The 27239-nt window shown below is 39.7% G+C and overlaps 1 protein-coding gene across 1 annotated transcript; it reads left to right on the top strand.

The window, feature by feature from the left end:
* Positions 1-317: 317 nt before the first annotated feature.
* On the top strand, positions 318-27207 carry rnf17 (ring finger protein 17). The gene is made up of 38 exons (XM_032566805.1): positions 318-387; positions 1332-1444; positions 3562-3659; positions 3764-3851; positions 7119-7208; positions 7348-7451; positions 7948-8116; positions 9795-9871; positions 11132-11206; positions 12107-12387; positions 12484-12576; positions 12828-12986; positions 14014-14185; positions 14264-14405; positions 14494-14681; positions 14802-14931; positions 15638-15791; positions 16326-16441; positions 16747-16864; positions 16964-17081; positions 18475-18735; positions 18987-19134; positions 19600-19712; positions 20565-20655; positions 20770-20891; positions 21036-21210; positions 21381-21492; positions 21648-21811; positions 22693-22812; positions 22903-22983; positions 23728-23850; positions 23940-23996; positions 24150-24260; positions 24582-24705; positions 25444-25579; positions 26536-26722; positions 26822-26926; positions 27007-27207. Exons 1-37 carry the CDS (start codon positions 318-320, stop codon positions 26915-26917), a joined length of 4776 nt encoding a protein of 1591 aa, XP_032422696.1. The 3' UTR covers positions 26918-26926; positions 27007-27207.
* The last annotated feature ends 32 nt before the right edge of the window (positions 27208-27239 follow it).

Below are 27239 nucleotides of genomic sequence, written 5' to 3'. Positions count from 1 at the left end.
GTAAGAGGTCTTACTGGTAAAAAATAAAATATACAAGCGTTACACAATGTATTAATACATGGTGACACAAGTCAAGCTAACATTGGAACAAACGTTTGTATATTTTATGATAGTTTCATCTGCATGAAGATTGATATGTTCATGTTTACCTATGTGTTTTATTTTAATATGGCGAATAACATAGAAGTGTTTACAATTGAAGGCGCTTCTCGTGCGTCCGTGAACGCACCTGTATAGTCACGTGACGAAGTGAGCAGCCTGCGCGGCGCCATCTCAGGTGGAGCAGAAAAAGGAAAATCCAGCTTCTGGCGACGTTAATGATGGAGAAAGGAGACAGTCCCAGTGCTGCAATTTGCAAATTATGTGGGAATGCATTTAAACTTCCGGGTAGGATATTTACAATGATTTTAATACCGTTTATCTTCGATGTACCACGTTTTACATAAAGTTAGCTTAGCAGTGGCGCCAGCAGGTGGCTAATTTTTATTTTTAGCCACTTACTAGCAGTGCGCGTGCACAGACGTTTAAAATATAAATACGAAAGATGCGTATTAATTATGAGTAACTCTTAATGGTTGCAGTTTTTTTTAGAGGACGGGGGTAACCGCTGTCTTACCCAGAGCATTTGGTGTTAGCAAATGAAAGCTAATTATACTACACTAAAATACCCGCCTAAGTCAAAGAACGACGTGATGCGTCTTCTTGCCGGAAAGGCGGCTCGGCTACTTGCGCCTTTTTTTAAAGCCGCAAATACGCTACAATGTACGGTAGTTCCTTAATCGGAGTGTGGAAGAAACTTTATTTGGTTTGTTCTATCAAAATTAATAAGGCGGGAACAAATGGTCTATTCTTCTACAGCGGGATTTGTTGTAGCTACTGTAGCTGTGAGTGAGGCGAGTTCACCCGCGGAGTTAAACATCCAGGCACTAAATAATCACGTTCACCTATTAATTTCACTATGAAATGAAAATAACTTTTCTTTGGGCTCTCGCTAGTCTCAGCGTGTCATCATCTAGATTATGATGCTGCTAATCCATAATACACATTCAGTTTAAGTGAATCGGGGCTGAGGGAAAACATGCAGTTATACACATATCATAAAGTGATGATTTCCCATTATTATTACTATTTTTTTAAAGGTTTTTAACTATAAGTTGGTAGTCAATCGTAAAGAGAAGTGAGACTGTACTTTGTTTTAAAATGCATTTGGATGAATGTTTTTCATTTTTGGAACCAAAAAAAGTTGTTCCCATTATGTTGAATGAATTAAATCTGGTCTACCTTCTTGTAGTCAGTGCTTATTCTGTTCTATCCATTTTACCACCTTTCAGAGGATGAAACCGATGGTAATCTGCCCCGTATACTTGCATGCGGCCACATCTTCTGCACAAACTGCCTTGTGTCTATTCAGTGTGAAGGTGCCATAAGATGTCCAGATTGTGAGGTAAAGTCATGTTGTTGGATCAATCTTTTCCTCTGTCTCTTTTAGCCTCTTTTAACTGCTTACACGCACACGCTGCAGCTTACATGACTATGTTTATGTGTGACTGCCGGCAGTCATACCAGCCACGGATCCAGACGAGTTTAACAGGGGGGGCATTGGCTTATTTTGGGGGAGGAGGGGCAAAATGAATCTACATAGCAATAATATGACTTGCGTAAAAGAAAAAAGTACAGTGCAGTAAAACTATAAGCACCTTCCAAAAAAGTTACTCAAGTGAATGTAACAAGTACTACCCACTTTTGAACATAGATAACATCAGTAGCCTACAGGCTACATGTTAACAAGCTTAAAGTGCTGTGTTGGTATTAGCTAGCCATCATTTAGCTAACATTACCTGCATCCAACAGCTTTATTCAACTCTGTCGGTTGGTTTGGGGGAAAATGTTGTCTAAAGGTTTTTGCGTTTTGCTGGTTTGCTGCTATGATTCTAACACACACCTGTGTGTGTGTGCAGCAGGTCTCCTTCGCTGCCGGACAGGCAAACCCAGCTTGAGCGTCTTAGCGCTCATGTTGCGTTTAAAGACGGCTCGGAAAACAGGTTACGACGTGTTAACAGATTAAACAGTTTTAACTGCTAAAAAAGGGTGACAAAATGCACAGATATGGGAAGTGCAGAAGCCCTTACTGTGTCAAATCAATGTAGGAATAACAGAGACTTGGCCACTTATAGGTAAAAACAATAAACAGCTTCTAGTCCAGGGGGGCGGGAGGGGCAGGCTGACTCCGTGGGCGGGCAATGCCCCCAATGCCAGCCCACGCTGCGGGCCTGAGTCATACATTAACAGACTGAAACTGATTAGACTACCTTTCAGGGAGGGAACTGATTGCGGAGAAGAATAAAAAGCTAAACTCGCGCTACAATCTTTACCTCACTTGGTTCCATCCATAAAGTGAGCTAAAGCCCCTTTTGCAGTGCACTGCTGGACCCCGGTCGACCCGGGCCGGCCGGCTTTGCATTAGCACTTCCAGCCCGGTACCACCCAGCTCCCTGGAACCCCGAGAGCTGTAGTTCCAATCGGGCCGCCAGACCGGACCTAGCTGTTGATTGGTTCATTGGCTGCGGGGGCGGGACAAAGATCAGATCTCTGGATCAGAGGAGCACTAGACTTTCTCGATGGCTGTCATTTCAATATGCTGCATCAATAAATTCTCGTCATAATCTATTCTTACCCTACACTGGGATTACAATCGCCTCTTCAGCCAAAGATTTTAATGGTAAATGTAAATAACATCTCTCCAGTTGAACCGATCAGAAGTCGGCAAGGCTGTGAACGAGGGGATTTCCGCATTCCCAGCGGTAGTTCAGCTGGCCGTGAGTCCAACTCAGAGACAACATTCAGATGAGACTTTTTTTGTTTTTAGTTAAATGTAAAGCTGAGGTAGATGTTTCCCTCAGCTTCCTCACTCATGAGCGCATACAGAAAAAATGGGACGGGAGACCCAAGAAGAAAACCGTTCTGCGGTCGCTGGGGAGATCGCTTGGGTAGCTTTAGCAAGAATTCGATTTACGTGACGTATCCTGCTCAATGCAAAACGACCAGGGCCATAGCACCAATAGGACCGGGTTGAACTGGGCCCTGCAGTGCAAAAAGGGCTTAAGTGTGGCCCGGCGCTGGACGGTGAATGTAACTCTGTATCTGTTCCATTTGTATGGCTTGTAACATTTTACCATTTTTCAGCATTAAAGCCTGCTTTTATATATAACCAAATCTCATTATTTCTCAAGGTAGTTTACACTCAGGGGTTCTGATGTGGTCCTGAAACTGGTAAACAGACCTGGTGGAGCACAGAGACAAAAATGAATGAACTCCAACAGTCATCAGACTTGTTCTTTCCAGGAGCAGAAACAACGCTGTTGAAAACTGTTCTGTTTTGAGTTGAGCTTAATGTTCAGGGTCATTTTCTGTTGTTACTGAAAACAGTTACACGCCTTTAGCGTTTATAAGACATCCAACATTTTAGTAAATTCAAACATTTGTGGGCTTGTACAAGTGTTGTGTGCTTAAATCTTTTGAAAACCAATGATGATGTTAACAAGATGAACTATGTATTTGCAGTTTTTTGCAACCCTTCCAGAAGGGGGGGTTAACAGCCTGCAGGAAGAAAGCAGAATCATAGGTCTGATTTACACTGCTGAGATGAACCAGATCAAAAGGTAAAACAGTTTTCCTTACACATGTTTTACCAAAATATAACTTGTTTTCTTCTGTCTTGATTTCAGAAAATTATACATAATTTCAATATCCATTTTTCTTAAAGCCTCCGCTGCAATGGACCAAAGGTGTGCCAGAAGAACAGATCATCACCTCGTGCAACCACTATTTCCAACAGTGACGTTGTGAAGCAGGTAAATTTTAAACTTTTATTACAGTAATTATTTAAAGTTGCCTGTTTTTTGGGGTTTTTTGTCAATAAATCTGTCCTAAAATATACTTTACAAATGATTGTTCCTGTCTTTTTTAAATATCTTGGAAGTACTTATGTTACAAACTAAAACTGAATAATCAGAAGAAGAAAAAACAAATTTGAACTTTTAATTTTTTATTATTATAATTACTAAGCGTTGCAGTGTACATGACTAAATGGTTGTGATCACAAAAATATAAGACAGAACCTATTTTGCATCAGAATCCAGAAATTAAAAAAACTATTTTCTTGATTTTCACTTTAATTTACAAAATGTGAACTTAAAATAAAGCCATCATTGTTTTATCTGTTTTAAACAGATACAGGAAAACTTTTATTTAGTTGCATTTTCTTCTCAAATTTACAATATTAAGAACGCTAAACACACAGCTTTTTTCATATTCTTTTAAGCAGACACCTAATCGTATAGCTACCCTATTGTAACTTTAGGAGTTGCTCATTCTTTTGCACATCTTGAACTGCCTTCAAATTGTGAACAAGAAGCAAATGTTTGCTTGAATGTAGTTTAGCGTTGGTCAACAGAAAAACAAATAGGATTTAATTTACATTAGCTGAAGAAAACGGCTTGGTGCACGTGGTATTTTATTTCCATTTCTCACCACCACTTGGAATCAAACATCACAGACTGTTGCAAATTATTGGCTCTTCTAAACATTGCATAATATATAAATTATATTGTAAGAGAAGTGTCATTAAAGTAAACTTCAGATGATTGCATATTCTGATGCCGTTATCAGAAAGTATGACCACATATCTACATTAAAGAAAAGAGGTCAAACCTCAAACTTAATGTAATCGACACTCCCTTCTTCCTGCATTGTATAAAAACCCTTCACTTCTGACGTTAACAGTGCTTTTTGAGCTTGGTCATGAGTGGTGAGTCTCTATTTTTTGGTGTATGAGGTGAAAGATTTTTTACACTTCGGAGGTAAAAAAAAAAAAAAGAGAGTTAACTGTTTTACTTGATTACATTCATGTCCTAATATTTGGTACAAAATCTGGACAGATTAATGTATTCATAATACAAGTTCAAGATGGAGGCTACATGAACATTTGGACATTTACTGTATTTTCCGCACTACAAGGCGCACCGCACTATAAGGCGCACCTTCGATGAATGGCCTATTTTAAAACTTTTTTCATATATAAGTAGGCCTGTCGCGATAAACGATAAATCGATTAATCGTACAATAAATTAAAACTATCGACGTCATTTTAATTATCGGCATTATCGTCTCTTCCGGCCTTTTTCTCTTTCTGTTAATGACACTGAATGAAAAAAAGGCTCAACTCCGGTGCTCTCCACTGACTCCTCCCTTCCTCATTTCCTTAGTGTAAAGCCCAGCGCACACTACACGATCTTAGAGCTGTCGGCCGATTGTCGGCCCATTTTCAAAACCTGACAGATCACACATTACCCGACAGGTTCGATCAGATTCGTTCCTGCCATGTGGTGTCCAACAATGGGCACAGAATAATGGCTACAAGTTCAGTGAACTAATTTTAAAACCAGGCATTAATCAATGCTTTACTACAATCTACCTGCAATGCATGTGGCTAATGTCAGTCCTGACTGAATGAAAATCATTATAACCTATTTATGTCACATTAACGAAGAACAGCTGAACAGTTACTGGGTTTATCAACTGCGGTAGCAATTTCGCTCCAACTCCTCCCCTTGTCATTTCTATATTCTTTGCATGTTGAATTAACATTAATGTTGTTTCCACATGTCATCTCCGATGTCCGCTGGACTTCGGGTTGCGCCGTGTCAGCTGTTTGGGATTCCCCGACGTAATTTCCCCTCAGAAAGTGCGGAGGAGAATCCGCGCTTTCTGATTGGCTACCTGTCACATTCAACAGGCTGCGTTAAAGCGCCCAGTCGGGGAAAATCCCTGATTTAGATCGGAGGACGATCTACCGTAACACACCACACAATCTTAGAAAGACCAACGTTTTAAGATTGTTGTAAGGGGAAAAATAGGAGCAAAAAATCATGTAGTGTGAACTATTGCATCAGGTAGTGGATGTGCCCATCTTCTCTATTTAAATCTAATTATTACTGAAGGGCAACATAGTATACAGACTTCATAATCTGCACTCTTTTGGTTGAATGCAGTATTTATTTCCACTTTGGCTTTATGTTGTTTAGTTTTTTTTTTCCAAGTGAGTTCTTTGTTAATGGAGACTGAGAATCCATTTTATTTTCGTTTTTGGTTGTTTTGTTTATTTTGTTTATCAGTTCCAGTGTTTAGTGTTCTTTTGAAAATAAAGTGTATCTATCTTTGGCAAGAAATCGCATGGATTATTATGTCATTTCCATTAAATCAGTGTAAAAAGGTCTTCAAACAATATTATCGTTTATCGCAATAATTTTTGAGACAATTAATCGCTCAGCAAAATTTGCTATCGTGACAGGCCTATATATAAGGCTCACCGCATTATAAGGCGCATAGAACAGACGCTACAGTAGAGGCTGGGGTTACGTTATGCATCCATTAGATGGAGCTGCGCTAAAGGGAATGTCAACAAAATAGTCAGATAGGTCAGTCAAACTTTATAAATAGATTACAAACCAGTGTTCTGAAAACTCCGTTCATTCCCAAAATGAATAAACAGCTGTTGCTTCCTCCACTTCCGCACCATTGATTGGTTCATGTTAAATTCTCTGGCTGCTGTTCTATTCCCGTGTTCTACTGCGTCACTGATCACCTTGAGCTTAAACTCTGCGTCGTAAGCGTGTCTCTTAATAGGAGCCATTTTAGGGTCTACACAAAACCCAGCGTGCACCGCGCGCTTCTTCTTCTACGGGGGAAAATGAAGTTGGCGGCTGCTTTCCCCCGTTTCTTCTTCTACGGGGAAAATGAAGTCAGCGGCTGCTTACCATAGTTGCGAGACCCTTTTTTAAATGTTTTTATTATTATTTATTAAACAAACAGTATACAAAGACTCGTTGAGGTATAAGAACATTGTGTAGTTACGAGACCTGTTGTGGCTCAATATTGGTCCATATATAAGGCGCACCGGATTATAAGGCGCACTGTCGGCTGAGAAAATTGAGGGTTTTTCGGTGCGCCTTATAGTGCGGAAAATACGGTAACTGTTTTTCTTCATCTGTATAGAAATTTAAATTCAAATTTCGTATTTAAAACGGACTGGTTTGAACGGAGAATTGTGTTTTCTGTAGGCAGCAGACATTGAGAAGATTGAGAAGACAGTAGATGAGTCATTGGTCCAGGCTGCAGAAAATCTTGCCCAGTTGGAAAACATCTATGAGGTAAAAGCAGCACTGTGTCTAATAATCAGATTTTTATGATCGTTATAGTTCCTAGAAACAAAATATGCTTCTATGAATTGCCTGTCTGAGGCTCTTACTGGCATGTGGTTGTGTGGATTGACTGGTCTTCACCTGGCAGACCCTGACAGCTGACCTGGCAGAGCAGGTGAAGAGAGAGAGAACCCGACTGGAGACGGAGATCACCCAGGCCTCAAATAAAGCTGTGCACGCGATTCAGAAATGGTATAAACTACAACACAGAGTATGCAGGGTTTTCCTCAGTATATTATAAGCCTGGCGGGCCACCTGGCTTTACTTCCTCCCCCACCAGGCTATGCATTGCGTATTTATTTAAGTCTTTTTAAAATGTTTTTAAGACTTTATAGTTGGTTTTCAGGTATTAATCTTCAATCTTTCAATAACACATAATTATCAAGTGATATTTTCAAATTTCCTGTCAACATTTAAAATGTTTTAACTCAAAAACACGACGGGCCGCTGGATGAATGACTGCCCTGGCACCCAACCACCAAGCTTAGCAAGTTTTCTGGGGGAAAACTTGAGTATGCTTGTTAATATGATCTTGCATTTAGTTTCAAAAGTAAGATGTCTAAGTATTTAGTTGATTTTTCCCTCTTCTGCTTAAAAGTCTGAAGACAACAGATTAGTTTTAACATTATTTGAAATTTCCAAAATATCTCCGTAATCCGTCATGATATTGGAGTTTGTTGGTCAACAGGAAAGCTACACAGTTGAACCAGCTAAAAAAAATGGAGACACGGTTTCCCTCCAGCCAGGCAGTGGTGTCCCATGTCCAGGAGAGGATTAAAGCTTTGGAGATCGCCATGCAGATGGCCAGAGAAATACGCCGGGTTCCCTTCTTGGAGCAGTACTGCATCCTGGATAAGGTTGGAGATTTGATGGCGTTTGAAATCCTGCACGTTTGGAGTCCGTTTTTAGACCTCACAGAAATGTAAAGCTGTTGTGTTTGTTGACTCAATAATCACACTACTGATGTTGGCATCCACTTTAATGGACTTTTAATGGTCGCCATTAACATAGTTAACAACATGCGCTCCTCTCACAACAGAATGAAAAACTACAGCTCTAGCCCTGTCTCCCATTACCTTACATCCAACACATGCGCATAGGCCTGTCGCGATAAACGATAAATCGATTAATCGTACGATAAATTAAAACTATCGACGTCATTTCAATTATCGGCATTATCGTCTCTTTCAGCCTTTTCCTCTTTCTGTTGATGACACCGAATGAAAAAAGGCTCAACTCCGGTGCTCTCCACTGACCCTCCCTTCCTCATTTCCTTAGTGTAAAGCCCAGCGCACACGACACGATCTTAGAGCTGTCGGCTGATTGTCGGCCCATTTTCAAAACCTGACAGACCACACATTAGCCGACAGAAATCCTAGGTATAACGGTTCGATCGGGTTCGGTCCTGCCGTGTGGTGTCCAACAATGGGCACAAAATAATGGCTACAAGTCCAGTTAACTAATTTTAAAACCAGGCATTAATCAATGCTTTACTACAATCTACCTGCAATGCATGTGGCTAGTGTCAGCGTAAAGTCCTGACCGAATGAAAATCATTAGAACCTATTTACGTCACATTAACGAAGAACAGCTGAAAAGTTACTGGGTTTATCAACTGCGGTAGCAATTTCGCTCCAACTCCTCCCCTTGTCATTTCTATATTCTTTGCATGTTGAATAAACATTAATGTTGTTTCCACATATCATCTCCAATGTCCGCTGGACTTCGGGTTGCGCCGTGTCAGCTGTTTGGGATTCCCCGACGTAATTTCCCCTCAGAAAACACGGAGGAGAATCCGCGCTTTCTGATTGGCTGCCTGTCACATTCAACAGGCTGCGTTAAGCTCCCAGTCGGGGAAAATCCCCTGATTTACTGTAGATCGGAGCGGCAATGAGGATCTACCGTAACACACCACACAATCTTAGAAAGACCAACGTGCTAAGATTGTCATAAGGGGAAAAATAGGAGCAAAAAATCATGTAGTGTGAACTATTGCATCAGGTAGTGGATGTGCCCATCTTCTCTATTTAAATCTAATTATTACTGAAGGGCAACATAGTATACAGACTTCATAATCTGCAGTCTTTTGGTTGAATGCAGTATTTATTTACACTTTGGCTTTATGTTGTTTAGTTTTTATCAAGTACATTTTTTGTTAATGGAGACTGAGAATCCATTTTATTTTTGGTTGTTTTGTTTATTTTGTTTATCAGTTCCAGTGTTAAATATTCTTTTGAAAATAAAGTGTATCTATCTTTGGCAGGAAATCACATGCATTATTACGTCATTTCCATTAAATCAGTGTAAAAAGGTCTTCAGACAATATTATCGTTTATCGCAATAATTTTTTGAGACAATTAATCGCTCAGCAAAATTTGCTATCGTGACAGGCCTACATGCGCAGTATGCTACTTGCTTAACTTGCTACTTGTATGCTACAACTTAACAGTGTTGAACAGCTTTGCATTTCTGAGTCATTGGATGTAACCCTCTACAGAACGAAACTATCATGCTGGTTGTTTCTCTCATGAATAGGTTTTAGAAACACTGCAGACACCGGTGGATCAGAAGGCCATTGATTTGAAATGCATCACTGATGGAACTGGAATGAGGTTTGAAACCAGATTCAGTTTTAATACAGTCACAGTAAAGTAGAGCTTTCTTATAATTTTGGGTTTCAGTTAAGTCTTCAAAATCTTTTCGTTAAAAATCCTTAAAGTTAAAGATGAAATTAAATATTTACACACGTTTAAAAATAACCTTTTTTTTCCTCCATCTGAAATTACAATGTAATATTCTTTTCCTGCTTTAGATCATTTAGGATTAACATTATTTGTGGTTGCTAAAGGCCAGATTATTTAGTCAGAAGTTTGCATCACTTTGAACAATTTGGGAAAGCCCAGATGATGATGTCATGGCTTTGTTAGCTTCTGATAGGTACATTCATAACATCTGAGTTTGTAATTGTAATTGTATTAACACATGTTGCTGTTTTGTAAAACTTTAGACAGTCCTTTTTGTGTTATCATGAAGAAAATTGAAATATATCAAGTAACAAAATTTTGGGTCAACAAGTCGGGTTCATTCTTGAAGTAGAATATCATGAAAAAGTTTAATATTTGTTTGTCACTTATTTTATAGATTCATTACAGATAGTGAAATGTCAAGCCTTTATTTCTTGTCATTTTCATCATTAAGGCCAACAGTTCATGCAAACACGAAGTTCAGATTCCTCTCAGACAGAAAGTTGCTTCTCTCAAATGGACAGTGAGCGTAATCATACAGCCAGGTATGCTGTTGGGTACGACGACGTTTTGGAGAATCCTGAATAAATCCCTCATTTCAGTTAACCTGACTAGGTTAACACAGGTCTTTCAGGGGGAGGTGGCAGACATTAAAGCTAGGTATTTGAGAAATTTATGGACCAGTACCCAAATAGTTATAAAAAGAAGAAAGACAGTTCAGTAAAACGCCTTAGTGTGAATATAGACGAAGCTTTTTCAAACAGATGATGACCAGCTGTGGTCTAGATTGAATTTCAGAAAAAACTACTAAGCAAAAACTTTTAAGATGCGATGTCAAATGTGGTCTGTACACCAAGTCAGGTGTGGAGTGCCATAATTCTGTGTTGTGTGAATTTTGACTTAAAGTTGTGAGCTCAATTAAAATTGACAACTCTAAAAACAACACTGGGGTCGGCCACTTGTTGTTTTGTTGTTCTTGCTGTCACATCTATGTATGTATAGCGCATGTAAGAATTACGGAGCCTAAAAACAAAAAGCTGTTTCTAAATACATACGGAATGGTGTCAGTTCACGGAATATGAAGTTTTGTATTTTATATTTGTTTTGTATTTCTTCTGTATGTTACAGCTGTGTTTTTCAGTCAGAGAATGTGAGCCGGTGTTTGATGTTGTCTCTGAAAATGGAGGCCTGCGGCTCAAACGCGTGAGTTTAAAACATTTTTAAAAAATAATTACAGTGTGATTCTATGGCACATGTGTCAAACTGAAGGGCCGGTTGCCAAATCTGGCCCGTCATAGCTTTTTATGTGGCCCTTTAAGCTCCAAATTACATGAATTATTCCCTCTAGGCTTTCACAAATCTGAAAAATTCCTACAAAATCCACACAGCAAGTCAGCACAATATTTTGTTCTGATTTTTTACTGCAAAATTTTCTTGAAATTGGTCAAAAACATTGGGTTTAAGTGATTGCTGTCTCAGCCTTACTTGATGTCAAGTTGTAGTCTGTGAGCGACATGGCGAGTGATAAAAAGTCACATTTAGCATCAAATATTCTTAAATTAGTGCCACAAGCCAGCGAGATTTTGATTAAAAACAAAACACAAAAACATTCACAAAATCCTATATGGATTAACCAGGATTAATTTTAAGACACTGAATACTGAAACAAACAGCTATTTATCAATATTTTTAATAGTTTAGTGGGTTTTATTAATACATTTTGGGTCTTTAACAACTTTCAGGTTTTTGATATGGCCCAAAATGAAAATGAGTTCGATGCCGCTGTTCTATGTAATACTTAACAATGCTTCTTCTAATTTTTCTGCAACTTTATGCTACTTTTTGGAGTCCTTAACATATTTTCCTTAATTTATAAAGTTTGGATTTTTGTGTACTATTGCCTAAACTTTCAGAGCTGGGCTTAAGATGACTGGAAAAACACCACATCTGCTCTGATTTTGATTTTTTGTTTGTTATTTGCTAGCCATGACACTTTAAGTCAGTTGGTATATTTTGCTTGTTTGTATTCCAACATATAGTCTCCTCTTTGTTTACTTTTTTCTTTTTATAATAACAAATTGCATTTTGTTCTTTTTATTTCAGTGTAACCAAGCAGCTAGTGGGAAGCCACCAATCAAACGTCTCCATCAAAAGCTCTTCAAGGAAACATTTCAAGTACAGAAACGGCTGCTCCAATCTACCCAGTAGCAAGCCAGAAAAATGGGAGCCAGAGAGCCAAGGGGCCAGTAGATCATCAGCTCCAAGGACCCATCTGGTCCCACAACCTGGCCCTAAGATCAGCCTTTCCCCCCACAGCTCGTTCTCAGACCTTGGAAGCCCAGATGTGATTATTGAGGAATTTTTCGACGATAACCCAGAGCCTGGTGTGTAGCTCAGTCATCTGTCACTTTTAACTTGATGTCAGATTCAGGTGTAGTTGAGGTTTTGGGTTTTATTGTTGACATTACGTCTTTCCATAGTGACTCCAACTGGACCTGAAATGGCCAACAACGAGTGGAGAACTCAAAAGAGGCGAAAATGTCACCTGCTCCGTGACAAAAAGTGTAAGGAAGGTTAGGAAGCAGCTCTCCGATCTTTATTACAACTTTGTTTTGTAAATGTAAGACACTGATTTGAATCCAGCAAATAAAAATGCAATTCTATACGAGTGGAAGATTAATCTAGGAACTATATAGAAGATTTAAAATAACTTCAAACACTCTGAACTTGACGCTCGCTTCATTTCTCAATGTTGTCCATTCAGTTCTTCCGTCTCATTGAGTTTTATTCAGTCACTTTTTTGTGCTGTTCTCCTCTGCTTTAGTTACTCTCTGGGTGGTGGTGACCCATGTGGTGAATCCAAGTCACTTCTACGTCCGCTATGTGGCTGAGAAGAAGGAAAGTGAGGTTCTGTCAAGGAATATTAACAAACTCTGCTTTGGAGAAGGTTGCCAGTTTACACTGGGAGACACCATGGAGAGAGGTCAGACTATCGCTTTTCATAGCACTTTATCAAGCTCCTAGTCAAAAGTAATCGTTAGTAGTATATTTAAGTGGCGGTGCAACTGTGTTGTAGTGACACATCGTTGAGGCTGAAGACCACTCCGTAACGCAGAAGTCTTGATTTTACATGACTCTCGGTGGTAGCAGTTCCTTCGCAGTAATAGTTGACACATAATTTTGTAACAAGTTTGTCTTTTCCTGAGTTGGAATATATAGCATTGTAGCTTGAGGGGCTTAATGTTTACAGTGTGGTTTTACTTCAGTACATCCTTAGAGAGTCTTAAAAAAATCTTAAATCCATGTCTCTAAAATTAAATTAAAATGTCTTAAATTAATGAAAAAATAATAATTTGGCCCTAAACTTCCTTAGTCACAGATCGCACATTTTATTTGTGTCTAGACTATTTAATCTCATATATTCAAATTAGTTTATTTTTTCTTGTGTAACTTTTCTGTCAGGTAAACGATTGAGTCGCACGTAGACGTCTTCATTACGTCTGCATCCGTTACTCAAGCTGCTAATATGCCCTTGCTAGCTAGCTAGTATTTTTGTCTCTCTTTAGGGGAGTGTAACATTGTTGCCAGTGGGGTGGATTAAGTTTATCTTTCCCACTTATTCACTTCCTTTGTACATTTCTGTTGTGATATAGGTCTTAAATTTCATTCATAATGGTTTTAAAACAATCTTTCAAAGCCTTAAATTTGAATTGGTGAAACCTGCAAAAATCCTGAATAGAGTTCCTTTTGTTCTATTTCAAAAGATTTCCTTTCGGTGTCCCTGCATATGACCTGAAACCTGAGTGCCACGCTTAAAAGATCCGCCTTTTGCATTTCTTCAGATTTGATCGTAAACAAACATTAAGATAATCGAGTTTTGACTTTTGTCAGTCGAGTCATAATTGTGTCTTGATGTGTCAAAAAACAAAATACATTTCTTTTCTGCCACCCTTAGTCTGTGAATATTTCTATGGAGATGTTTAATTGTAGTTTTCCCTGCTCGTCTCCAGGCTCCATGGTCTTTGTGAAGTGGAAGGAGGTGGTGTGGTGCCGCGCCACAGTGGTTGAAGTCTTTCAGAAAAGCTGTGTTAAGGCTGTGAAGGCCTGTCCCGTCACCCAGCTGGCCAGTTTGCGGGTCTTCTTCCCAGATTATGGGTTCACTAAAAGCATCACCATCCAGTCGTACGTTGTAATTCGACCAGACTCTATTTGTTTGTTTCTCTTTGATAATACGACTGCAATGTTTACTCTTTTTCTCAGCGAGGAGGCGGCTGCCGAGTCTTTACTTAAAGCTGTGAACAACCACCTGAGGAAAGTGGCTGAATCTGTGAACGTAGAACTGAAAAACTTTGCTCCTCAGGCCGTAAGATGTTCACTGAAAGACCTGGTCCCATATAACCTGGTAGGATCACTCTAGATTCAGATGTTTAGAGCTTCAAAAGGTTGATATGAAATTGAAAGTGTGTGTGTGTGTGTGTGTGTGTGTGCAGACAGAGGGCTGGAGCGAAGAGGCAAAGGCTGAGTTCTGCTGTGTGGTTGGATCTGCTGCTGTGGAGATGCGACCTTTGGGTCAGGACAGAGACTCTTTGTTGGTGGATCTAAGAAAAGCTCCCTTGGAGCAATCCACTGATGTTCCCATCTCTGTCAGGGAGTACCTCGTTTTCATCGAGGTGGCCAGGTACACCTGTACATGTGTTTATTTTACCGTTAAGCATGTATGACGTGCTAAAAACTTGTTACAAATTTGAGATGTAGGAATCAGGACTTGTCCCCAAATAATTGTGCTTTTCTACCGTAGGTTTTACTCCTCAGTGACACTGGGCAGGAAGCCTCTGATGTACTACTCGCCTGTGTATCCGGAAGCCAGCACAGAGCTCGATGCTGTGATCAGCCACATCAACAACCTCTCTGACTTCTACATCCAGCTGGTATGAATCTGAGACACCAGAGATAGATAACCAAAACAACTTCCCAGAACTGTTCCTGTAATCATCACTTTGAGGAGGTTCAAGTCACGACAGCTTTATATATCGTATTTTCCGGACTACAGAGCGTACATCACTATAAGCCGCATCTACAAAGTTTTTTTGTAAAACTGGAAACGTTCATATGTAGGCTGCACCGGGCTATAAGCCGCTGGGATCTCCGCTGCTCTTGGTTTTTCACAAGGACGCAGCAGATTTATTTATTAAGGACCCAACCCTGAGTCTCCAACGCCGAACCATGAATTAGTTCACGCCGAGTTTACGTGCAGCGGCTCTATTTCCCTGCTGTACTGCCAGATTGATAGTCCTCAATTTAAAAGCTGCATCATATGAACTTCTTCGTGTGGTTTGGTTTCCATAATAAGGGGTTATGAGTTTGAAAATATTTCTCCGTCGTGCCTGCTCCTAGCATTCGCTTGTTCTAAATGAAAATTAGTGCTTTCTTCTTTGATTTCCAATGTTGATTTCCAATTATTCACTTCCTGCTAAAGAGCCCCCTGGTGGTCGAAGAAAAATCCACAGAAAAGCCGCACTGGGCTAAAAGCCACATGATTCAAAGCATGGGAAAAAGCTTATAGTCCGAAAAATACAGTACTCCTGTCCACTATTTTTGTTTTAATACGCTTCTGTATCCCTTCTTTGTCAACAGGTTGACAACATGGAGTCCCTGTTGCTGTCAGCCAAGCTTCAGGATTACTACAATGCACTGAAAGACGAGGAGTTCCGGGTCTACTGCCCTGCAATAGGACAGGCTTGCGTTGCTCGTTTTGAAGACAAGTTGTGGTACAGAGCTCAAGTCATAAGTAAGGATATCTTATTCCTGGTAGTGCTGCTGTAGCATTTATAATGTTTGCTACACCTACTGTGTAACAGCTGCAGCTAATGTGTTTATTTTTGATACTTAATTTTCACTAACATGTAGTGAAGCAAGTGGTTTTCAGTTCAGTTGGATTTATGGTCCGTTATGTTTATAATAATCATATATACTGGGCTCTCTAAGGCTCAAAATCAACCGGTGAGAATCTTTATACAGCACATCTCTAAATGACTAGGTTAGAAATAAACATAAACACTTGCAGAACAATTAAGGTAAAATATTCCCCTCAAATGAACAGTCAAATTAGGTTTGCACTAGATCTGTTTAGTTCTTTGAGATCTGCCACAGTAAAAACAAACCAATTTTAAATAAAATTAAAACAGTTGTTTTTTTCTAGGTGCTTTTTTCTTTTCTTCCCCTAGTTATGTTGTCAAAGTAGTTTCTGTTCCAACAGAAACTATTTTTAAGGCATGTGGAGAGAGGAATGTTTGCCTTTCTGATATGGATTGTGTGGTTTTAGGCCATCCCGGTGGACGAAAGGTGGAAGTTCGATATGTTGACTTTGGCAATAAGCAAGTTTTGTCAGTCAGTGACTTGAGGAAGATCAAAGATGAGTTCTTTGCTCTTCCTGCCATGGTAAGAGCACAACAAAAGCTCACATACCGCACTAAAGCAGCTACATAAAATGCTCAGGTTGCTTTGAAAGAGTGTGTGTGTTTCCTACTGTCCTTATTTCTAAGTTAAATGTAATATATGATTCTGAATTTACCGTTGTAACTCAATGTAGATTCAATACTTGAAGTTTTTAAACAGAAAAGGCAAAAGTCAATTTGCAGCACAATATAAGGTTAACTTTTGGTTTCAAAAATGTAATTTCTGTTTAATGCTCTGAAAGTTTGTGCGTTCCCCAATTAAAGTGAACTTGTTCCTCTTAAATCCAGGCAGTTCACTGCTGTTTGGCAGACGTGACTCCTTTAGACGGAGAGAGTTGGAGTGAAGCCTGCACCAAAAGATTCATCAGCCTTGCTCACCAACAACTGGTCACTGTTATGGCAAAAGGTGCTGACTGGGGGTTTTCTTTTAGAAATTTTCCTTTTCTCGTACCAAATCCTTACTTCAGATAAGTTTTTGTCACTGATTTTAAGTCTGTTCCTCCAGGAAAAGTACCTAAGACTGAGCCTTTGCCCCTTGGAGTGTTTGTGGGTGGAGTGAACCAGCCAAAAACCAGCATAGCTGAGCTGCTGGTGAAAGAAAATTTGGTCTGCTTTAAAGAGAGGTAATTCTTGTCTGAAGTACATGGACAAATTGTAGTTTGATGACATCAGAAAATTTAAACAAAAGATTGCAGGAATATATGTTTTAGTATCGGTATTTTACCACAGATTTTACTTCATTGTTTGAATGTTCCAGCCTAATGCTGGGTTGTTGGATAACAATAACTAAAAACAGCAACTTTTTAGCTTCATCTTGAATATAATGTGTATTTATCAGGCTATGAGAGACAAACTTTAGCTTCTCAGTTACTGAGAAGGAAGATGAAGACATGAGCTGCAAGCAGAAGGTTATATATCAGTTTTGGTATCAGTTTTAAAGTGGTAGTACTCTGCTAAATCAGCTTCTTTTAAGCTTTACATCATGTTGTAATGTTATTCTCTCATCATACCTAGAGTATTGCTCCGATTCTTTCATGAATGTTTGAGAAATTGTTTAATCTCCATGGCAACCATTCAGCTGTGTGAAAAACGCCTGGTGGACGTAGCTCCGCCTTCGAGGACGAAGCTCCTCCTCGGAGCTGCAGTTTCCAAACTTCCGCCTGACAGAGCATTCCTCCCCCACTTAGCTCCTTCAGACTAGTCAGCAGCAATTAGCAAACACCTGGTGGAACTGAGCATCAACTGAGCTCAATATAGGAGCTACATCTCAATGAAACACTGGTAAAAATGTTGTTAAAGGAGTAATAGAGGATTGATTTTTGTGATGACTTCCTGAAGGCGGAGTTTCAGAAGGAGCAGAAGTTTCTTAGAGACCGAGCCCCAATTTCAAGATGATATATTCCAAAGTAAAAATTCTTCTAAGTAATATTTGACGCATTCAGCATTTTGATAACAACTAAAGGTAACATAATACTTCCCCTTTAAATATTCTTGCTTATTCAGGAGCTGCACATACACACTTATTGTTATGCAAGTAGCATTGCTCATCATATGTGAAAGGACTATAAGACCAATATGTTATATATTATTTAATTTCCCTTGCGGATCAGTAAAGTATTCTCAATTGAATTTAATATAAATAAGCAAGATAAGATTGGAGACGTAAGGGCGTGGCGTAGGGGTTAGCACGACCCACATTTGGAGGCCTCAAGTCCTCGACGCGGCCGTCGCGGGTTCGACTCCCGGACCCGGCGACGTTTACCGCATGTCTTCCCCCCTCTCCTTCCCCCTTTCCTGTCAGCCTACTTCATGAAAAAGGGACTCTAGAGCCCACAAAAGACCCCCTGGAGGGGTTATAAAAAAAAAAAGAAAAAAAAAAAAGATTGGAGACGTAAAGTGCAGAGACTAATATTTTTATCGTATTCTGTATTCATTCTTCCCTCTTCCTCTCTTACAGTATCTCCATATTTGACAAATTTCTTTCCGTTCCTGACCCCACTGCCTCCTCTGTTTCAGCAAGCAGAGCACCAAAAACAAAAAGCCGTCTCGTCCCGATTCCACTGTCTGGGATCCTCCGCTCGAGCTGGGCGCAGGCGCGGTGAAAGCCGAATCTTCGGGTCACGTCACTATTGAGGAGCAAATCGACGACCCTGTGGAGCTGCAGGCGCAGTTGAAGCTGCCGGATCAGCGCAAAGACCTCCAAGTCATGGTCACTCACGTCAACTCACCAAGCAGCTTCTACGTCCGACTCACCAATTCTGACCCTCAGCTTAAAAGGTGACCATCCATGACTAACTCGTGTTTGACATGTCTAAATCTACAAGATCCAATTACTTTGTGTTTATAAAATAACCCAATTCACCAGAACTGAGAGGGACTGCCAGCAAACATCTCAACTACAGATTTAGAAAGCAAAGCTACAGCTGCTTGTCCAACCCTGAATGTTTAAGCTCAGGACGTCAAAAAATCTGTCACAAGCAACTTGCAGTTGAAGTAAATGTCATGAGTTTATTTTAATGTTTGTGTAGAATATGCGAACTGGTGAAGCAGGAGTGTGCCCTAATGGAGCCGCAAGAAGTTGTGTGGAAGGCGGACATGTACTGCGCTGCCAACATTAATGGAGTCTGGGAGAGAGGACGGATCTGCAGCGACGTCACATCAAACAACATTGCAGAAGTATTTACACACTACAGACTTTTGTTTCTGACATCAGTTTACTGCAGCTGTTTCACTGCAGAACTGTCGAGAGGTTTGTTAAGATGTTGTAAGTAAATCTCTGAAAACTTTTACGGTACTTGGAGAGTGTAGGAGACGCATCACAGCTGTGATTAAAAGGTTTACACACACTTCCTGGAGCAGTGAGTAGCAAAGTTTTTGGAGCTTTTAGTTAATTATTTTAAGCTTTTACCACTACAGCAGCATACAGGGATTTTTAAAAACAAGAACTGAAGCAAACTGCAATTTGAAAGAGTACATTTAAATTAGTTGGTTACTTTCTTTACCATAGAAGAATAGTTTCATTGAGACGAGTGGGGGACTTTTTGACCTAAACTTGGTGTCAGGATTCCCCTGTAGAGTTTTTGAAATACTTCAGTGGTGGCATTAAATGATGATCACTGTGTCTCTACTAAATGGTACCAGGTCAGACGGTGTGACCATGGCAACAAAGTGAAGATCCACATCAGTAACCTGTACCCACTTCCGTCCTCTTTGATCGGCTCCCTGGCAATAGAGTGTACTGTGAATGACATCAGGTTGGTTATGCTAACATGTCAAATGATCATAGCAACATATTATTCTACTACATGTCTGTCAGTTGTTTATTGTTTTGCTTCTTCTATTTATTTTTTATTCTGCTCTATATATCATGACAGTCTTTTCCTCATTTTTCCTCATGTGCTTCCCTATTCCTTTGTGTTCTTACTATTGTCTCTGTGTCTTTTCTTCCAGAGTTCTGTCTTATTTCTTAACTTTTTTTTTCTTCATTCCATTATTTCCTACTTTCTATCTCTTCTTTCTTGTGACCATTCCATCCTTCAATGTGTCTTTGCTTCCTTTTTTTGTGTTCTACATCACTTCCCTCTCCCTTCCCTTGTTTTTGTGTCCTACTTCCCTCCTATCCTTTTATTGTCCTACCTTCCTTTCTTAATTCTTGCCAAACATATCCTTACTTACTTGTTTCCTTCCTCCCTTCCTTTTTCTGTTTTTGCCATATCCACATTTACATTTAACTCTGAAAGGTGGAGTCTCTGAATGTATGGCAGAAAGACAAAATGAGTTTGAATCCTGTATTGAGGAAAATCAATTGTTTCTTTTTTTAAGGAAGACGCACCAGAGATAAATATTGCCAATGTAAATAAAAAGAAAAAACTTATAAAATAAAAACTTATATAATAAATTAATTCAATAAAAAAATATACCTTACCCTTTGCACAAAGTAAGGTAAAACATACATGATTAAATTTACCAAAAGCTGAATTATATTAAAGGCACTTATATCAATTTGACAATTGTAATAGAACTACTGAATATTAGACATTCCTGACATTTTGAATAAAATGTGTGTATTTTGACATTGAGACATTTTCAATCTGTTTGTCCTCTAGGCCAACAGGCGGCCGATCGACCTGGACAGACACAGCCTGTGACCTGATCTCCTACTACCTGACAGGAGCTTCAGCTTTGATGACAATCAAGGTGTCTTACTCTCCTCTCCTCTTCTTTAATTCTTGCTGTGGAAATGAATGACTTTGCATCTCTCTATCAGACGTCGTCTGCTCGTATGTAATGGCCTCATTTGTGCTCGTTTAGGAGGAGACAGAGGAGCATCCGTTGCCCGTCACGTTGTCCTGCTCCAACAGAATGGGAGAGTACATCAGCATCGCCGACTTCCTGGTCGACGAAGGCCTCGCCTTCCGGGAAAGAAAGCCAAAGTCCGTGTGTTGTCATGAATAGTAAATTTCCAAATACATCCATTTTCTGTCTCAGCTTTAGAAAGACTTGACTGCTTGCCTGAAGCTTTGCTGTGTTTTTAATCTTCAGGATATTCATGCTTTTTGTTGTTGTTGTTGTTGCAGGGCCACAGCTGTCCAAAAGCCCAAAGTAACTGATACCCAGCCTCCAGCCACTGACCCAGAAAGTTGTGAAAAAGAAAAAAGCACCTCCCCTCCATCTGTTTCTCCTTTCCCTTCCACCCAATCTGCTTCCATTCCTCCAAAACCATTCCCTCGCTCAATTATAACAGCTGAAAAGGTGACTAATGAGTGAGAAACTCACTCTACAATAGCTTGCTTGTTATTTTTCTTTTAATTTACGCTTAGGTTTTTCATATTTACAGGTTTTATTCCATGTAGAGGATAAAATAATGTAGATAAGAAGCTAAAGAACAGGGGAGCGTAATGTGTGTGTGGTTGTTCATACAGGTGAAGACTTCAATGTACAACCCTCCAGAGCTGCCGTGTCCTGGTCACATCCTCATCAATGTTTCTGCTATTGGAGACGATGGTGTCATTTATGCCAGAACACAGAGTGCAGGTAAACTAAAGAGATCCCTTAGAATGAGACATAATATGTGGAATACGCGTACTGCAAAGATGATATATTTGAGATAGAAACCTAAGGACGGAGCATGAGGCTTAATATACTCATATTTCATATTTACTTATCTTGTCTGTGTACGTTTTTCTCAGAGTATCAAATTGAACAACTGAAGGAAGGGATTCAGAAGAGCATCAAGACGTTACCCAGACAGAAGCCCTACACCTGGAAGTTGGTCCAGGGCTGTGCCGTCATCGGACCAGACATGTTGTGGTACCGAGGACAGGTGCTGGAGCTGCTGGGAGGTCACGTTAAGGTCAGGAAGAACTGTGGAAACAAGATAAATTGGATTATTACTATGAACCATTTAAAGTGGGTTTAATAACCGGTAACTTATTTGGAATATCAAATCACAAAAACTGGACAACTACAACAGATTATGTCAAGTATTAGATAAACGTTTGTGTCATGAGGGGTGGTGAGGCAGACGCTGTAGACCCAGGTAGGATGAATAGTTGATTTTAATAAAGAAAAAACACAATCCAAAAACAGGCAGCACGCACATTAGACGAGGACCCGACAAAGAACAGACACACAGGTGACACTAAATACACTGGGGGTAATCAGGGAACAAGAAACACCTGGGAACTAATCAAGGGGAGAACAGGACAACACAAAGACACTGAAAACTCGAAATTAACACACAGAAAACACAGAACACGACAGTTTGTAATTGACAGCAACCGTTTTTGTCTTTCTCCAATTACAAACGACAAGTGAATATCCCGAACAAATCTATGGACTGATTTACTTCAATTTTAGGCAAAGAGTCACTATGCAGGATTAAAAACACCACTGTGTTGAAAATTGCTGATTTTTAGAGTATTCTAATTTCCGTTACTTTCAAGAGAGAAGCATGTTTTCAGATGGATTTTTAAAATGTTGTTTCTAACTAATTAAATTAGTTTTATGAATTCCTGTTGTATAGTAACTGTTGTTGTGATATCAGCAGAAAAAGAAAATGGCCGGCCTAATCTTCAGTGTGCATTCCCAAACACAGGTGGATGGAACCGATGGATTCACTAATCCATCAAACCTCCATTAATTTCCCTTATTAAGTGCCTTATAATGAATTTCTCTAACTTGGCGGCTTTTTATAGTAAAGTTCGACCAAGTTTCATGATGTTGTGTCATCAGGTACAATATGTGGACTACGGTCTGGTTGAGAACATCCCAGTGGTTCATGTGTATCCCATGCTACTGTGTGTGGAGGTTCCTCAGCTCTGCATGCCCTGCCAGCTCTTTGGCATCAACCCTGTAAGAATGCCTCTCGTTTTGTTTGTTTTTTTTGTTTGCTTGTTTTGTTTCGCTTTGTTTACTGCAGTCGTTTCACGTTTGGACCGTTAGGTTGGTGGGAAATGGCAACGAGACGGAGTAGCTTTGATGAGGGAGGTGTTACTGAACCGATCCGTGGGCATGCAAGTTGTGGTAAAGTATACTTTGGAATAATATGCAAAATGTCAAACAAAAACCAAACAATATCACAATATTAACTTGTCTGAGAATACAATAGAAAAGTATTTATTGTGTTCCGTATTTGTTATGCATGCAAATCCCAATAGTATATTTTCCTAGTTGGGTAGGCTTATGGTACATAGGCCGGTCACCATTACAATTTTTAGTGGGCGATAAATTGTCGCAATAAATAATAATATTGTTTTGAGACCATTTTAAGTTTTGCTCTCTCAAACTTTAATTTTGTAAAGAACATTTAACCCTGGACCTGGAAGATATTTTAAATGCCCCAAATAAAACACAGCAAACAAAAATAATAAATAAACCGGAAATAAAAACTACAAGTAACTGATCAAGAAGTCTCTGTTACCCTTCACAAAAGATTGATCATCTGAATGGAAATGATCCAGCTTATTTTAATTTATTTAATTGCTTATTGTGACAGGCTGAGTGTGACATTATACGTCCTTTGTGAGCATCAGATTCTGACGCTCACAAAGGACGTATAATGAAGTAAAAGACAGAAAGAAAGAAAACATATAATGTATACACGTAATGGAAATATTGAGCAATTTCATTTTGTCCTAGTGTTGTGCCGTTCTCCCTGCTACTCTTTGTTGTGAAGCTACATATTGGATATTAGCTACAAGCAGTAGCAGCATGATTAGTAAGCAGCACAGAATAGTGTCTGAAATCCAGTGTGTATTTATTTGCCAGGCGCTGCCGGCTGAGCCCCGGGGAGCCGTCACCGTGGAGATCTTCCTGGATGGGATGAGTCTCAGCAGGATTCTGTGTCACAACGAACACGCCTCCATGGACGGCGCTCTCTCAACAGAAAAGGTCTTCCTCCATGATGCTTTCTGTTTTGATTTTCCTAAAGCGGACTTCACCACCTTCCGTTGCCTAGCGATATTTGTGCTCGTCTGCAGAGTCTGGTAGTGATGCCTCCTGCCTCCCTGCTGGATGTCTGGGATATCAACACTGAGGTTTGGACCTAAAATTATGGCTGCAGGTTCAAGAACAGCTCCTTTAGCTGTATACATATATACGGTTTTGGGCAGACATTTACCAAATTATATAGCATAAATTTATTTGGTTGGATATGAAAAATATTTTCTGTTCTGTTTTATTTCTTTCAGAGTCTAATGGGCCCAGAAGAGCCAGTGTTGGGGTCCTTTGTTAGCCCAAACCTGCCACTAGAGGGAGAACACTTTGAAGTCAGGGTCACACATTTGTGGACCCCCAATGAGGTTATCTGTTAGCTTCACTGTCACATCAAATGTGTAGGAATACCGTACATCTGGGGTCTTCAACCCTGGTGTACTGCAACTTTTAGCTGCAGCCCTGGTCCAACACACCTGAATCAAATGGTTGAATCAGCTCCTCAGTAAGCAGTCATGATAATTTTTACTCAGAAGACACACAAATAAAAGTTGCAGGATACCGGCCCTTTGATAAGATTGCATGCCTTTTAAAAATATGATGGTTGTTGCTGATTTTTTGCCAGATCTCTGCCTGTTTAAAGCTGGTAAATAGTTTATTAATAGTGTTTCACCTTCCCTGTCTTGTAGCTGTTCCTGTGGCCCCTGAAGGACATGGCTGGCTCAGAGATGATGGACGATTCTTTGGACGAAGCTTTGACAAGAATCAATGCAAACATCACCTCTTTACCCCGACTGACCAGCTTTCCATATGGTAATGTTTCTCTAGATTTCCTTACCTGTTAATGAGGGGAAATCAGAGGTTTCTTATTAGGGGAGGTGCTACTGAACCGATCCGTGGGCATGCAAGTTGTCTTCTTGGCATCTTGAAATCATGGACTTGACTTCAATCATATCTGTGTGCTAAGGTCAATTATATTACCTTAGGGGTGTGCAGCATGACTTTTGTTTTTTCCAACAACTATAATTTTCATGTCATAATGTTTTCTTACTGAAAACGTGTAGAGAGTACAGGCCACTTCTGAAAGGCTCTGTTGTTATTGTTATTTAATATTTATCTCCTCGCACGTTTTTGCCTGAAATTAGAGATTTTGAGAATTCAATGACGGCAATATTCAGTATACATGGTTATGGTTGATCACCAAAGATATTATTATACTTGTGGGAGTAGTAGTATTGTAAAAAAAAAAAAAAATTCCTGTAATAAATTATGTCTAGTGGGGACTAATTACAGTCTGCAGCCTAAACCAACATTCCAAGTTAGTAACACGTAAATAGGCAGGCAAATGCAGTGCAGTGTTTGTTTTTATAGTTTGAAATCTGTTTTTTATAGTTTGAAATCCGTTTGTGATCTCAAGATCTTTCTGCGTTAGCAGATCGTCATAGTGAATTAGGGTTCAAATCAATCTACAGGTGGCCTCAGTGGTGTAACTCTGCTCCTATGGGTACTGACACATTATACTTCATTTAAATACCTATTTTTGGTTTTTAGGTGGTCCATGTTTGGCAGAGTACAGCGATGGCAAGTACTACCGGGCCAGGCTGATGAAGTTCACCAGCATAGAGCCTCTCGTGATCTTGGTTCAACATGTAGATTTCGGATCTGACGACTCTCTGCCAACCAGCAAGTATGAATTTTGCACAGTGCCTTAACATTTCTTTTAAACGTTCCACTGAAATGCAACAAGTTTTCTGACTCCAAGACAAAAATCTATCTTTTGCAACAACAATTTGATGTAGACCACATAATCCGAGGGGAATCAAATATAGCAGTTAGAATTGAAACAAGCCCTGCTAATTTACCCAAACCAGGGTGTCTGCACATCCTTAAAAAGTCTTAAACTCATGTGTCTAAATTTAAGGTCTTAAAACATCTTAATTTAATTTTAAAAAAGTAAGTAGGTCTTAAATACATTCATGTCAGGTCTTATGTTTTATTGTAATCTTGTGTATTTGTAGTTTTTTCCCCTCACAGGACTTTTCTGTTTAAGTCACGTACAGACGTCTTCTAGCAAAGGTAGCGCTAGCTAGTTGTTTTTTTTATGTCCATCACTGGTAAGTGCAGTTATCTCCTGTTGGCTAAATGATGTTTGTCTTAGCCATCAGCTCACTTCTGTTGCTAACCCGTATGATTTATTTGTTTAGTCCATTTCTGTCTTGATACAGGCCTTAAATTCCATGTGGTCTGTGGTTTCAGTTGAAACCCTGCAAAACAAAAAAACTGCTGTTTAACTGACTGCTCTCTTGACATGTGAAGTTAGTGAAAGAATTAGTGCAACACTGGATGCAAATGAATCTTGTAACATTACAGCACCTTATCGAAACAATGCCGCAGCAACTTTGTGCTGTAATTAAAGTTAAAGTCGGCCTTTTCTTTGGCCTGGCAGAATATATTCCCCACATAGGATTAAGTGACTATTTTGAGTGGTGTGCAGATTTTTGAGGGAAGGTGGAACAAATTATTTTCACTGAGGGAAACTCATTTCTAAATTCAAATGATCAAGATACGCCCTTGTAGCTGTGACGTACTGTAGACACAGATGGGGTTTTTTTTTTCCTCTTCAAAATCTTGTCTTCCTGCCAGGCTGCGACAAATGCCATCTGAGCTGCTGCTGTTTCCGACACGCGCAATAAAAGTCAAAGTCGCCGGCTTCAAGGCGCCGAGCGTGGAGCGGCGCAGAGACGTCCTGCCGTACTGCCCTGCGTGGAGCGTGAAGGCTGTGATGGAAATGACAGATCTGCTGCACAACAACATCACAGCAACTGTTGTTGTAAGTAACATGATTGTCTCCAACGAAGAAGAAGCAGAAATGTGTCGACTTTAATAAATCCTGGTAGTGGTTGTTGATTTTTCTTCGTTCTCCGCGCAGTCACGAGAGCCAGAGCTCAAAGTTCAGCTGTACAACGAGGACAGAGAGCTGGTCCATCTGCCTCTGGTGAACAGCGGATTGGCTGAGTTCGACTAAAACTTGCAGGTCAGAAATTAAAATGAACTCTTTAATTGGGGTCTTTAAACTTGGCATGTTTTCATGAACAATACATCTTTGTTTTCCAGGTATTCTTGTTCCCATTGTTTTGGGCTTCAGATATTGTTTTATTAATGCTGCTCTTAGTTTATACTTGTTGGGGGGGAAATAAGTTGCATCAATCTGTTCATGTTTGACTGTTGAGTTTAAATAACCAATGTTTTCATGACCATTTGGGTTTTTTGGTTGTTTTTGTGTTAAGCTACACATTAAAAGTTCCCAAGTGCCAACTTGATGCCTGCTGAGAGTTTTCTTTTAATAC

The sequence above is a fragment of the Xiphophorus hellerii genome, chromosome 7, assembly GCF_003331165.1.
Source record: "Xiphophorus hellerii strain 12219 chromosome 7, Xiphophorus_hellerii-4.1, whole genome shotgun sequence".
Classification (NCBI taxonomy): Eukaryota; Metazoa; Chordata; class Actinopteri; order Cyprinodontiformes; family Poeciliidae; genus Xiphophorus; species Xiphophorus hellerii.
The sequence above is the reverse complement of the archived record's forward strand: the minus strand, read 5'-3'. Positions and strand labels throughout refer to the sequence as shown.

Excerpts from the sequence above, each read along its gene's own strand:
- rnf17 (XM_032566805.1), top strand. The coding sequence starts at position 318 with ATGATGGAGAAAGGAGACAGTCCCAGTGCTGCAATTTGCAAATTATGT. Across the intron at positions 12,577-12,827 it reads TGACAAAAAGTGTAAGGAAG|TTACTCTCTGGGTGGTGGTG; the intron begins GTTAGGAAGCAG and ends CCTCTGCTTTAG. Across the intron at positions 14,932-15,637 it reads CTGACTTCTACATCCAGCTG|GTTGACAACATGGAGTCCCT; the intron begins GTATGAATCTGA and ends CTTTGTCAACAG.